The following is a 12,901-nucleotide window of genomic DNA, read 5'->3' as shown; positions in this document are numbered from 1 at the left end:
TCTTCAAAGGCGACTAGGCTATTTTAACTGCAAGCAGACCAATTGCGCATGCGTTTATTTTCTGCTCCCCCCCACCTTTTTTTCTTACCAGTCTTCCCTTGCTCCACAATAGTCCTGATCTTGCGTTCCACTCTGCCTTGCGCCTATCAACTGCCCATGCGCAAACTATTGCCCAAATATGGGCAGCTGCGTCTCTTCGTAAAACACGGCGTCAGACGTAACCTGGGCGTACTATCGCCCCGCCCCTTTTCTCCTCGCCTCTCATCCTCCTCCTGCCTTTTAAGGCGGCGCAGGCGCATTAAAGTCTTTCAGTGCGTGGCGTGCTGTACGCTGGAGGCGGCTGGGGGCGGGGCGGCTATATATAGTGCGCGGCCGGGGCGGCGGCCTCCCCCTTGTCCCCCGGCCGCTGACGGTGCTGTGTGCGCAGTGTGTGTGCTCCGGCCTTCCCCGGACACACCAGCTCCGCCGCACCATTTATTACTAAAAGAAAAAAAAACCTTTAAAAATCCAAAAAAATCTTAAAAACCCGAAAAAAGCATTAAAAAAAATCCCTCGACTACCACCCGCCCCCATCTGAAACCGGCCGGTTTGGTATAAAATAACCCGGTGAAGCGAAGCGAAGTCCCGGACCCGGCTCAGCCGAGAGGAGACCCGCCCAAGCCACCACCAACAGCAGGAAGAAGAGCCGCCAGCAGCAGCAGCCACAGCAGCCCGCTCCTCCTCCTCCCGCCGGCAGCAACGAGCGCTCGAGCGAGCAGCCAACCGTCGCCAACCGCCTCCGCGCAGCCGTTGAGTTCAGAACCCGCCGGCCCGTCGCGGCCTCGTCGGCGCTCGCGAGTCTGCCCGGCCTCCTCGTCCCCCCCTCCCCGCTCCCCCGCCAGCATGAACCCCAGCGCCCCCAGCTACCCGATGGCCTCGCTCTACGTGGGGGACCTGCACCCCGATGTCACCGAGGCCATGCTCTACGAGAAGTTCAGCCCCGCCGGGCCCATCCTCTCCATCCGCGTCTGCAGGGACATGATCACCCGGCGCTCTCTGGGCTACGCCTATGTCAACTTCCAGCAGCCCGCCGATGGTGAGTAGCCGGCAGCGGGGCTGGGGTGAAGGGGAGCAGACGGTGGGGAAACACGTTTGGCCGGAGCGGCCCCGCACATACATTGGAGCCACCTTGACCAGCGGGCACATGGGGTGGCGAAGGAGCGGTGGGGCGGACACGTGGGAGCGGCGGGGAAATGCGCGAGAGGGACGACGTAGCCGAATTTAGGGCCTAGATGTGGGATTCCAGCCCGACGGAGGCTGAAGCTAGAGCGGGAGGGGGGAGGGAGCGAGCGCGCGCCACAGCTTCCCTCTGGGGCTGGCCCATTTCGACTGCTTCCTGTTCCCGGAGCCATGTTCTCGCCCCCCACGAGGGCTGCCGCACATTCCTCCCCTTCCGTCACTTCTCTCCCCCCCCCCGCATCCCCCCGGTCATCCCTGGAGCATCCATTTTACAGAGTCAACTCGGCCCCTCGGAGTCCATGGCCTGCCTCGCGGCGGCGCTTCCCTCAAAGCCTGCCTCTTCCCCCACCTCCCGAGCTGCGCCTTCCTTAATGTGAAATTCCGTCCACTTGGGTCCAAAGGGGGAAGCGATTGGGTGGGACCCAACTTCTGGGCTTCGTTCGAGGGAGTTTGACCGCCGCCCGACACACCATGCTGCCGGGGCGCAGCGAGGCCTCGTGGCTGGGAGGTGCCTCTCCACGCCACCGAAACTGAAGGGCAAGAAGGCCTCGTCACCGAAAGGCCTGCCTTGCCGCTTGCTTTCCGAGAAAGGCTTTGTGCTGGTTTCTCGGAACCGGCCCGGCTTTCTGGGATCACGAGGCAGGGCCCTGAAGTCCCCGGCAAGGGCGTGTCAGGCGTTCCCTTCCTTCCGCCGGCGAAGGCGCGGAGAGTCGGGCTCCATGAGGAAGCCCAAATGAAAGGCGTCTAGGAGGAAATTCCAGAATAATTAGTACTTTTAAATGGCGACGGAGGAATGGGGCGCGAGTGAGTCGTGTGCCCGCAGAAAATAAAAGGAACTAGTAGAAGCCACGCTTAATTATGTGTCCCTACTGTGAACTACTTCTTGCCCCTTTGCAGTGGAGAGCAAGGGTGTGAGATATCATTTATACTGGGCTCCTTTAAAAAAATAATAAAATAGTCTTAAACATTGGAATTAGGGATGACTTCTTCAAGTCCCCCCCCCCCAATGTCTTCTCCTGTCTTCACCCCCATCTCTTTTCCCTTTTGTGTCATGTCTATTCGATTTTAAGCCTTTTGGTGATACTGTTTTTTAAATATGAATATCTAAAGCTTTAGGTGCGTTATAAATATTAAATAAAAAGGACAGTACCTTGTGGAGGATAAGGCTGTCAATTGCCTCTATGCCAGTTGCTGGGGAACATGAGCGGGCGGGTGCTTCTGCGCTCATGTACTGTAGTGAGCTTCTTATAGGTATCCGGCCACTGTACAAATAATGCTGGACTTGATAAGCCTTTGATCAATCCAACGCAGCTTTTCTTATGTTCAGATGTGTTATGTGCCACACAGACCAAACCAGGAAACAGAAGATGGTGAAACGCATCCCTCTTGCTGCCAGAAGGGCACATAAGAGAGCTGATCAGGGTTAGGACTTGCCCAATCAAGACACCAGAATTCAGAGCAGAGAAGTTTCTGGGTTTTATCCTTCCAAAGTTCAGTTGCCAGTCTCTTCTTAAGGTGGTTCACATTGAGAGCAGTTGGCCTACAAGCATAAGTAAAGGGTAGTTCTGTTCTGTCAGTGATCAGTTTATCCAGTTTAGAGTTTTCTTATTCTGAGATGGAGGGACATGTCATAACTTTGATAATGACACACACACATATTGAAAATATTTATCACTTCTTCAAATGATTTGAAAGACTGCTTTGTAACAACTAGTACTTCTGATTTCACACAAAACTTGTATAAGCAAAACATGACCTTATCTGGAGAGAAGAGCTCTTAAATATTGTCATTTATTCTGTCATACCTAACTGCTGGCGTCAAGAATAGAACACATGCTTTTTAATAATTTGCTTTATCCTTCTTCACTGAGCTCTGCCCCCAACCTTCTTCATTCTTACCCCACTTCAGTGCAGATTTTACAGATGTGGAAGGGGCATGCTGAGCTGGCAGCTCCTGCTCTGTGCCTGGAAAGAGGCAGACAGAACTGTTGTCTCAGTGCTGAATTGTGAGAAAACAGTGCAGAACTGAGGTGGCAGCCTTGACTGGTTGTGTATATTCAATTTAAGACCAGAAAGCACACAGAGAGCTTGATAGCACCATTACCTCTGCTTCCCTCTCTGTTCTTCATTCTATTAGAGGAACAGCCAACTGCCAGGGTTTGGCTATGTTTTCTAGTAGTCTTGGACTGGCCACTGCCATTTGTATTGCAGCATTCTGCTTCTTCCCTGAAGGACAAGAAGTCTTGGACAAAAAACCAACTTTATTTGGTGGCATTCACTCAAGCCTTTGCAATTTTTGCAAACGTCTGTTGGCACTGCTTGGTTTCCAGTACTCACAGCGTGGGTAGTTTGCCACTTAGATGCTCACCCAGAGACAGTTGATTTCCAGGGCAATATCCTTGATACGTGTCATTATAGGATTTGTCTTTTCCGCTTGGGATAATTGTAGGACAGTGGGAATAGGCAACTTAAAAATATGGAATGACTTACTTACCTAGATGACTTAAGATCTGATGCTAATCATTACAGATCATCATCTAGATATGAGCTAAATGGGGTATACATGTGTTTTGGAATGAAGAGCTACAGTAGCGTTGGCTTCTATGGATGATTTTTCTATTAACAGGCAGTTTCTAAGGCTGCCAGAGGCTCCCATTCATAACAAGTTTCTGCTGGACAGGGAGGCACTTCATCGATGAGTTGGAGTGGGGGACATCTCCAGTTGCTTCACCTGGAACACAGCTGCAAATTAATCAGTTGACAAGGGAGGTAGTGCATCTGACAAATAACCCCATTGCCCGTCAGCTAGGAATGTGGGAATCAGCAAAACTCGAGCTCACTGAAGTTCTCCCATCTTGAAACTCATTATTTTGGTCCACAAATCACATTGCAAGCTCCGAAATGTACAGACTTTGACCACAAATTGTATATGAGTACTGTTCAGTCCAGAACATGCAAACGATAAATCCTAATCAAAAACAAATTGAAACTTCTTTCATTTATTCCTACTGTTAGCACCCCCTTGCCATTAGGCTGAAGTACTGTAATGTTACATGATTTTAATGAATATTCTCAGATCAGACAAGTAATGTTCACTTTCTGTGGGGAAAAGTGCACCATCATTGGGATTTGGGGAAGTATCTCACTAGAGGGTTAAGGGTCTCAATCCTGACATAGTTTCGCTATTGAGCAAAATTATGAGGTGCCTATAAATGGGAATGGAAATAGGATTTAATTTTGTTGTGCGGAAATCGGGTGAAATTCACTTTTTTGGAAATACATTAGAAAATGGAATCTTTACGGTTCCTATCATGCCCGTTTCTTTCTCCTAATAGAAAATCCTTGTCATCTTCATACTTCTGCAGTATAGAAAGGGATGCTTTATTTTGGAGTTATGGGGTGGTTCTGTTCATTTGGATGGGTAATCCTAAATTGTGGCAAGTATAAAATTATAGTGCTCCAAACAATTTCTTTGAAATTCCTTTGGATATATCTGGGTAAACATTAGAGGGAGGGCCATGGTTAGACTTGATTAGAAATGTGCAAAATAAAAATTCAAGTCATAAGCAGCCATAGAAATTGAACTTAAAGTATTAAAGGTTATTGTTACTGTTCAAGCTTCTGTTCTCTAATATTTCTGCTGGCATTTTATAGTATAGATATTTTAAAAGTTGCATCTCTTAAAAAGTCAAGAAGAGAAATATCTCAGAAATCCTAGCATTTTTTATTTTTGCAACATGATGAGAATTGTTAGATAAGTAACAATGGGACACATTAATGATGGTGACTTTCCAGTTTGTAGTGTTGAATTAAGGTTAGAATTTAACACTAATTAACTTGTTTTGCAGCTGAACGAGCTTTAGATACTATGAATTTCGATGTCATTAAAGGCAAGCCAGTGCGTATCATGTGGTCTCAGCGTGATCCATCTCTACGTAAGAGTGGTGTTGGAAACATCTTTATCAAAAACTTGGACAAATCAATCGATAATAAAGCTTTGTATGATACATTTTCTGCTTTTGGGAATATCCTCTCTTGTAAGGTGAGTTGAAAGAAAGGTAGACATAACAGTGAATCTGCATAGGAATCAGCATAAATGTATTTGGGTGGTCTCACAAGTATTGTAATATTTTTCACAGGTTGTATGTGATGAAAATGGATCCAAAGGCTATGGGTTTGTACACTTCGAGACACAAGAAGCTGCAGAAAGAGCTATTGAAAAGATGAATGGAATGCTGCTTAATGATCGTAAAGTGTGAGTATGCAAGTGTTTTCCTTGGAACTTTAAAAATTCAGAGTTCAAATTCAATGTTGAAAAGGCACATTCTACCAAAATCTATAGATCAGAATTTCTGGTTTTAATGTTGACTAGGTCATTGGAAATATATGTGCAAAGTTGGGTGGGGGGGCAGGTTTATCTGCTACATTGCACAGGAACTGTGAGAGAGAGAGTATGTCATAATTGAGAGCAGTCATAACACACTGCCATGTTTCCCTGAAGGAGAAACACAGCAAAGTAATATGGTTGCCCTGTTGTGAACAGTCTTGTCTCCCAAGACTGATACAAGACTAGGAGCAGCTTTAGTACTCCACTGTTTCCTAACTGGGGAAGCGTGCTATGGCAGCCGCTTGCATACGGGGAACTGATGCAGGGCATGGGTGAGCATCTCTATGGTTTTTATTGCATCATACTCTTACAGGAAGCCTGAATCTTGAAAAAATAATCATATCTAAGCAGCTTTTCATCCTGTTTTTTAAAAACTAGATTTGTTGGAAGGTTTAAATCTCGTAAGGAACGTGAAGCAGAGCTTGGAGCTCGTGCTAAGGAGTTCACTAATGTTTACATCAAGAACTTTGGAGAAGACATGGATGATGAAAGACTTAAGGAACTCTTTGGCAAGTTTGGTAATGTCACTTACTTTTCATGCATATAAAAATTGAGAATGGGTGTGTAAATAATGCTCCCATCCAATTGCGACTTACATCGTAAGAACTTGGCTTACATGGAGTCAAACCGTTATTCTTTTACCTGGAGATGTCAGGAATTGAACATGGAACCTTCTATGTGAAAATGCTTGTGTTCTACCACCGAGCTGTGGTCGCTCCCTTCTTGGAGTGCAACTTTCCTCCCAGTGACCTTAACGTATATGTGATAATATTAACAATACTATTTACTTCTGTTAGGACTGTCACTTAACAATCCCACTTAACAAGGATTTGAAGCCAGAGTTCTAAGTGCATTCATATCCTGATTAAACTTAACTGTGTAAAAGTTCCTGTCAATGACAGCTATGGCACAATCTTCTGAATATCCTGTGCCCTGCTGGTTGCTGTCATGGAGGCTCTTTTTGCCACTTTGTCCTCCTTCTCTCTCTCCTCCCCCCCCCCCCCCCCACCAGGCTGGGGCTGGAGAGGCCATAGGAGGCGCAGTTTGTTTTGTAGTGGTTGTGAGGAGGAGATGGCTGGGGGAGGGATCAGAATCTGGAGCCCCCACCAAAAGTCATAGCAGGGTCTACAGCCTTAGAGGGGTTGGGGTGCTCCAAAGAACCCTGTTGTTCCTGGGATGCTCTTTTGGAACCCTAGGATTTCTCTCTTAACCTCGGATAAGAAGAGTGACAAAAATTTGCACTCTAGAACATAGAAAGTAAGAGGAATGAGTGTGATCCCTCATCTTGCCCCCAGTTGTTTACCCACAGTCATAGAATTTAAAATAGAAGCTTTAAATAAAAATCGTATGCTACACTGAAATAGCAAAGGGATTTAACATAGGGCGGGATAAGATCACTAATTTGTCTACTTAACTTGAGCATAAATGCCTAAAGCAGTTTATTGGTGTGTTAGTAATGATTGTAAATTATAGCCTGTTCAGTCCATGAATGTAGTGTTAATATTCTTCTTTAGGTTAATATTGTAATGTGCACGGGAAATCCAGGCATTCATTTCAAGAGAAGTACAACAAGGCAAACCAGTGTCTGATACTGATATCTAATTGTCAAACTATTAATTCTGACTCCAGTTAGAAAATTGGTCTCCTAAATTGGACATTGCCTTAGTTGCTGATCAACTTGCCCAGATTTAAGCAGATAATATTTAGTGCTCATGATGCTGTGAATTTGTACAGGGTACATTCTCTCTAAACATGGGAACTGGAGTATGTATATAACAAATCTTGTGTACTATTCAGGTCCTGCCTTGAGTGTAAAAGTTATGACTGATGAAAGTGGGAAGTCCAAAGGCTTTGGCTTTGTCAGTTTTGAAAGACACGAGGATGCTCAGAAAGTAAGTACACCTTTCTATAAAACCTGTGGAGCATTGTGATGAGTCATTAAGTTTGTGGGTTTTGGTCCTTTTATTTGTGTTAACGGATAAAAAGCGACATATGCCAAATCCGTCTTTATATCAGTTGATTAGCCTTTACACAGTGATGATCTGCTGATACAGATGTAGTATAGGTCTCCTTATAAATGTTTATGCTCTGTTTAATCTCCTCTCTTTGAAGATGGAATCGCATCTCAATCTGCTTTCTGACCATGGTCTGTCTAATTCTGTTCCTTGCTTTCTGACAGGCTCTTTTTCTTTACTTGTGAGACCTGAGTATTGCTATATAGAAACATTTTAAAGTACCTTTTTTATCTTTGAAGGCCGTAGATGAGATGAACGGAAAAGAACTTAACGGAAAACAAATATATGTTGGTCGAGCTCAGAAAAAAGTAGAAAGACAAACAGAGCTCAAGCGCAAATTTGAACAAATGAAGCAGGACAGGATCACCAGATACCAGGTAGAACATCAACTGGACACATGAAGTTTTCATTGGGACATATGTTCTATAAGGCAATCACGTCATATATTCAATTCATTTTTTCAGGGTGTAAACCTTTATGTGAAAAACCTTGATGATGGAATTGATGATGAGCGTCTACGTAAAGAATTTTCACCATTTGGCACAATTACTAGTGCAAAGGTAACATTCTCAACAGTGATTTTACAGTGATTTGGAGGAAGAATAACTGCCAGAAATAGTTCTTGAACAAGCTGTAACCTCATTTTCATCATAGCTGACTTTTGAATAGAGTACATCAAGGCAAAGCTGTATCAACACACAACTGTTTAGAGTACCATATTTAAAACTTTAGGGGAATTAGTGTACTCATCTGTGGATATTAAATATTTTGTTTGGTGCAAAATTGCCAAGCTACTATACTGATTAGTTGTCATTTTACCATTAAATTTAATCAGTCTCCTTACCCAGGAGAACAAAGTAGTTCATTATATAAATCAAAACTAATCCCAAGTGGAAGGGTTTAGTTAGTCACCAGAGGAAGCAGGTACTGTGCATGAAGAAGCTGACAGATAAAGTCATTAAAAAGATACAGTAAGTTACCTACAATCACAAACTTGGTGCAATGTTTCACTCCATTGCATTTTTATTTTGACAGGTCATGATGGAAGGGGGCCGCAGTAAAGGGTTTGGATTTGTCTGCTTTTCTTCACCAGAAGAAGCAACTAAAGCAGTTACAGAAATGAATGGTAGAATTGTGGCCACCAAACCACTATATGTAGCCTTAGCCCAACGTAAAGAAGAACGCCAAGCTCACCTCACCAACCAGTACATGCAGAGAATGGCAAGTGTGAGAGCAGTGCCCAATCCAGTCATCAACCCTTACCAGCCAGCACCACCTTCAGGTTACTTCATGGCAGCTATCCCACAGGTATGACTAACGTGGACTATGTTCCTGTTATTGAGTAGAACTGCAATCAAGTACTAGAAAGTACTAGAAACGTGATATGTATTAAAATAGTTTGGGCTTTAGAAAGCCCAATTTATATAAAATATTCAAACATTTAAGTATGAATGGAATTGTTAACTTCATAAAGTACAAAAGCTCATGGCTGAAACAAATGTTACACTGGTTGTTGTTTTTTGACAGACGCAAAATCGAGCTGCGTACTATCCTACAAGCCAGCTTGCTCAACTCAGACCAAGTCCTCGCTGGACTGCTCAGGGTGCCAGACCTCATCGTAAGTGACTTGCTCTTCTTTAGGAATTGGGGCAGTTAGGCTAACAAAAACCTGATGCTGTTTGTTTCAAAACACATACTTACACTGGATTATCTTTAAAATGCAGCTTTCCAGAATATGCCAGGTGCCATCCGCCCTGCAGCTCCAAGACCACCATTCAGTACCATAAGGCCCGCTTCATCACAGGTTCCACGAGTAATGTCAACACAGCGTGTTGGTGAGTTCTGGAGTTCAGTTAGGTTAATTGTATCACCTTAATTCAGTTAATGCATGCACTTCAATTGGGCCTGGAATTCTCAATGTAATATATTTTCAGTAGACTATTAAGTTTTATGGTGAAAGGAGGTCCATTGAAATGCAAATCAGCAAAATTCTCCGCATAGCCTGAAAATCATCATTTTCCCCCCAGCAAACACATCAACGCAAACTATGGGTCCACGTCCAGCTGCTGCTGCTGCTGCAGCCACTCCAGCTGTGCGCACTGTACCACAATATAAGTATGCTGCAGGTGTCCGTAATCCCCAGCAACATCTTAATACACAACCTCAGGTTGCTATGCAGCAGGTAAGTGTAATAGTTACAGTATTACTTTTGTTTCAGGTGACCCTCGAAGTTGCTTTTAGAACCTGTTCAAATTTAGATATGCCTAAGCTTAGTCAAATCAGTGTGCTTAGGTGCACTGAACTTTGCATAGAATCTGGATATAAGGTAGTTTTATTGAACAGGAAACTTTGAACTGATTTCAGTTCAAAATTTCTTTAGTCCACACAAAACATGAAGGCTGATCTGGTTGGCCTTAGGCTGACATTGCCAGTAACCAGGTTTGCATCTCAATGTAGAAATTCATATTTTGCCATTAATGAGCATGCAATTCAGTCCTCACTTGCCAGTGTTAAAACTGAGTCGCAGTAATGCAAGTACAACTGACTGTACCATAATTCTTCTCTCTCCCCACCAACCCAATTCTAGCCTGCTGTCCATGTGCAAGGTCAGGAACCTTTGACTGCTTCCATGTTGGCTTCTGCCCCTCCACAAGAACAAAAACAGATGTTGGGTAAGTCACTATGTCACTAAGGGTGGGGCTCACTTGGAAAGAATAGGACAGGAGGGGTGGGGAGCAGCATCACACAATTTGGTGTGCTTTAATGATGGGTCCAAATAGTCAGGGTTGGCCACAAGGAAAATGGCTGCTATTCCTGTTCCCAGATGCTTGCACAAGACCTTGCACAGTGCTATAATAGTTTTTTTATGAGTTCTTGTGTTAACCTTGTCCAATAAGTTGCACAAACAGAAAAGCATCTGGATTTAATTCTGTTTTGCTTATGTATTGCCCTAGTGCAAGGAGTAAAATAGTGCTTTAATGAACAGAAATGGCTTCTGCTCATGGAAAGTGCACTTTGGGTCCAACTCTCAAAGAATGACATTTTCTGAAAGTATGGGGTGTTGGCTTCTGCTGGGATTGCTGAAAGGGAAGGAGGACCACTCTTGCAGGCCCAGTTAACTTAGATGGGAAGTTTATAGAGGAAAGAGGGTGTGAAGGTGGGTGAGGGTATTAGGATGGGAAGGAATATCAAGGGTGAAGTGATATTTCTTAATAGGGCAATCCTTTATATCGATAATGGCATCTGCTATTGTCCCCCCAAAAAAGCTGCAGGATGTGTTTAACACACTTCAATTTTTGAATTCTAATGCTTGTAATTTTGAATTTATCCACTTAAAATCAACTCTTGATCTTCTGCTAAAGGAATAAGTGTTTTTAGGTTTGGCAATGTGTTAACTTTGAAGCATGTTTAAAGGCAAATCTTACAGTACAGGAGGGAAAATTACTACTTGAAAGGCAAGAATAAATCTTGCAAACTTATCAACTTGTTTCCTAGGAGAACGCCTGTTCCCTCTTATTCAAGCCATGCATCCAACTCTGGCGGGTAAAATCACTGGTATGTTGTTAGAGATTGATAACTCCGAACTCCTCCATATGCTTGAGTCTCCTGAATCTCTTCGTTCGAAGGTAGGTGGATTCTTCGTATCAGTGGTCCCCCTTTTTTTAGGTGCAACTTAGCTGTTGAGCTAGCTTACCTTTACAGAAATAATAAAATTGTTTTTATCTTAACTAGGTTGATGAAGCTGTAGCCGTGCTGCAAGCCCACCAAGCTAAAGAAGCTGCTCAAAAAGCAGTTAACAACCCAGCAGGCGTTCCAAGTGTCTAATGTAAGTATTCCAGACAATAGACTTCAGTTGCAGGCTTACACCTGTGCTAATCACTGTGATGCAGCACTTCTGATGTTTGCTGGTACTTTCTGCTAGAAGCAGAGCATCATGATGAGCAACAAGTCCCATCTTTATTGAGATGTGGTTTTCACCTTGGGCTTGTGGGCAAGGTTACAACTTAAATCCCATTGTGTCCTTGGCTTCGTGACTGTTGTACCCCCTGAGTTTGTGGAACTATAGTTATACTTCGCAGGTTTTTATTGGGCTTTCTTCTAGATTTGAGATGATTATTCAGCTTATGTTGTTTTTGAACCAAAATCAGGGCTATCTTGATAGCCATAAGGAATAGGAACTTAAATACAAAAGCTGTATTCTGAATTTCTGGTCCAACTGTTTTTTCTGTACTTTACAAAATTAAAAAATGCTTATTGCCCTTGTGATACTTCCATCCACGCTATTCAGAATGTTAATAAGTGTAGTTGAGGAGATTTCTTAAGGGTATGCTAAAAATAGCTAAAGAATTATAATTAGATTGTTGTTCAAAACTTTTTCCAGGAAATTTTGCTACACTAAGCATAGTTCTGTAATGCATGTGTTCTGTAGGTTGGTACAGATTATTAACACTCCAATAGAGAACAGCAAAAAACAAGCCTATGTTCTAATTACTGTAAGAACAGAAATAATGCATCTGTACCCAGCCAGAGTATACTACTTTGTCGTTTCAGTAACAGTTATAGAAAGTAATACAATGAACTTGTGTTTCAAAAGAAGGTACATTTCCATATTAATGCTTGAATTCTCTTGGTTTCAGATGATCCGGGACTATGCATTATAATTTCGCTTCACCGAAGAAAAAAATCTAAACATGGAAAAACTACTAAATATTGAGAAAAACATTGCAAAATATAAAATAAATAAAAAAAGGAAAGGAAACTTTGAAGCTTATGTACACAACAAATGCCAGGACTAACGAAACTGTTAGTCCTAGATTACCTATTGATTTAAAATACAAAAAAATAGCAAAAGTTAAAAAAACAAATTGTTTTATAAACCCGGGGAAAAGAATTTTCAGCACAGTACAAAAATTTAAAGCATTCCTTTCTTTAATTTTGTAATTTACTGTGGAAAATCTCAGAATATCACTACTGTTGTAGTTAACAGTAAAGATTGATAGCTGAGCAAAGAACCATAATTTGGATTATAAAATTCTTGCTTTAATAAAAATTCCTTAAACACTGATCTGTTTGCATTTTCTTTCTGTGCTTCTAGTGAGGTTCAGTCTAAAGTATGGATCCTAGAATGCCATATACGATAAATTCAGTTTTGGTTGAGATTAACCTACATTTGTGCCACCTGTTAATGGGTTGTCTGTAAGCAGTTAAATGAACTGAACAGCTGGATTCATCTCTTTATAGCTTAAGATTTTGGCATTTTCTAGAGCTGAATATGCCCATA

The 12,901-nt window shown here is 42.8% G+C and overlaps 1 protein-coding gene across 2 annotated transcripts; it reads left to right on the top strand.

Moving 5' to 3' along the window:
• Nucleotides 1-383: 383 nt before the first annotated feature.
• On the top strand, nt 384-12,685 carry PABPC1 (poly(A) binding protein cytoplasmic 1). Of its 2 annotated transcripts, none has more exons than XM_063131000.1 (15): nt 384-1,075; nt 5,067-5,260; nt 5,358-5,473; nt 5,984-6,114; nt 7,403-7,497; nt 7,860-7,997; nt 8,085-8,180; nt 8,656-8,928; nt 9,148-9,238; nt 9,345-9,455; nt 9,648-9,802; nt 10,208-10,292; nt 11,116-11,246; nt 11,353-11,446; nt 12,258-12,685. In XM_063131000.1, exons 1-14 carry the CDS (start codon nt 883-885, stop codon nt 11,443-11,445), a joined length of 1,902 nt encoding a protein of 633 aa, XP_062987070.1. In that variant the 5' UTR covers nt 384-882; the 3' UTR covers nt 11,446; nt 12,258-12,685. The 2 variants fall into 2 exon arrangements, with proteins under 2 accessions (XP_062987070.1, XP_062987069.1); XM_063130999.1 differs by having other exon boundaries at nt 5,984-6,123.
• Nucleotides 12,686-12,901: the final 216 nt, after the last annotated feature.

This window comes from Elgaria multicarinata, chromosome 7 (assembly GCF_023053635.1).
Source record: "Elgaria multicarinata webbii isolate HBS135686 ecotype San Diego chromosome 7, rElgMul1.1.pri, whole genome shotgun sequence".
Classification (NCBI taxonomy): Eukaryota; Metazoa; Chordata; class Lepidosauria; order Squamata; family Anguidae; genus Elgaria; species Elgaria multicarinata.
Note: the sequence above shows the minus strand (reverse complement) of the source record. Positions and strands in the feature narration are given on the sequence as shown.

Excerpts from the sequence above, each read along its gene's own strand:
- PABPC1 (XM_063130999.1), top strand. The coding sequence starts at position 883 with ATGAACCCCAGCGCCCCCAGCTACCCGATGGCCTCGCTCTACGTGGGG. Across the intron at positions 1,076-5,066 it reads CTTCCAGCAGCCCGCCGATG|CTGAACGAGCTTTAGATACT; the intron begins GTGAGTAGCCGG and ends CTTGTTTTGCAG. Across the intron at positions 6,124-7,402 it reads GGAACTCTTTGGCAAGTTTG|GTCCTGCCTTGAGTGTAAAA; the intron begins GTAATGTCACTT and ends TGTACTATTCAG.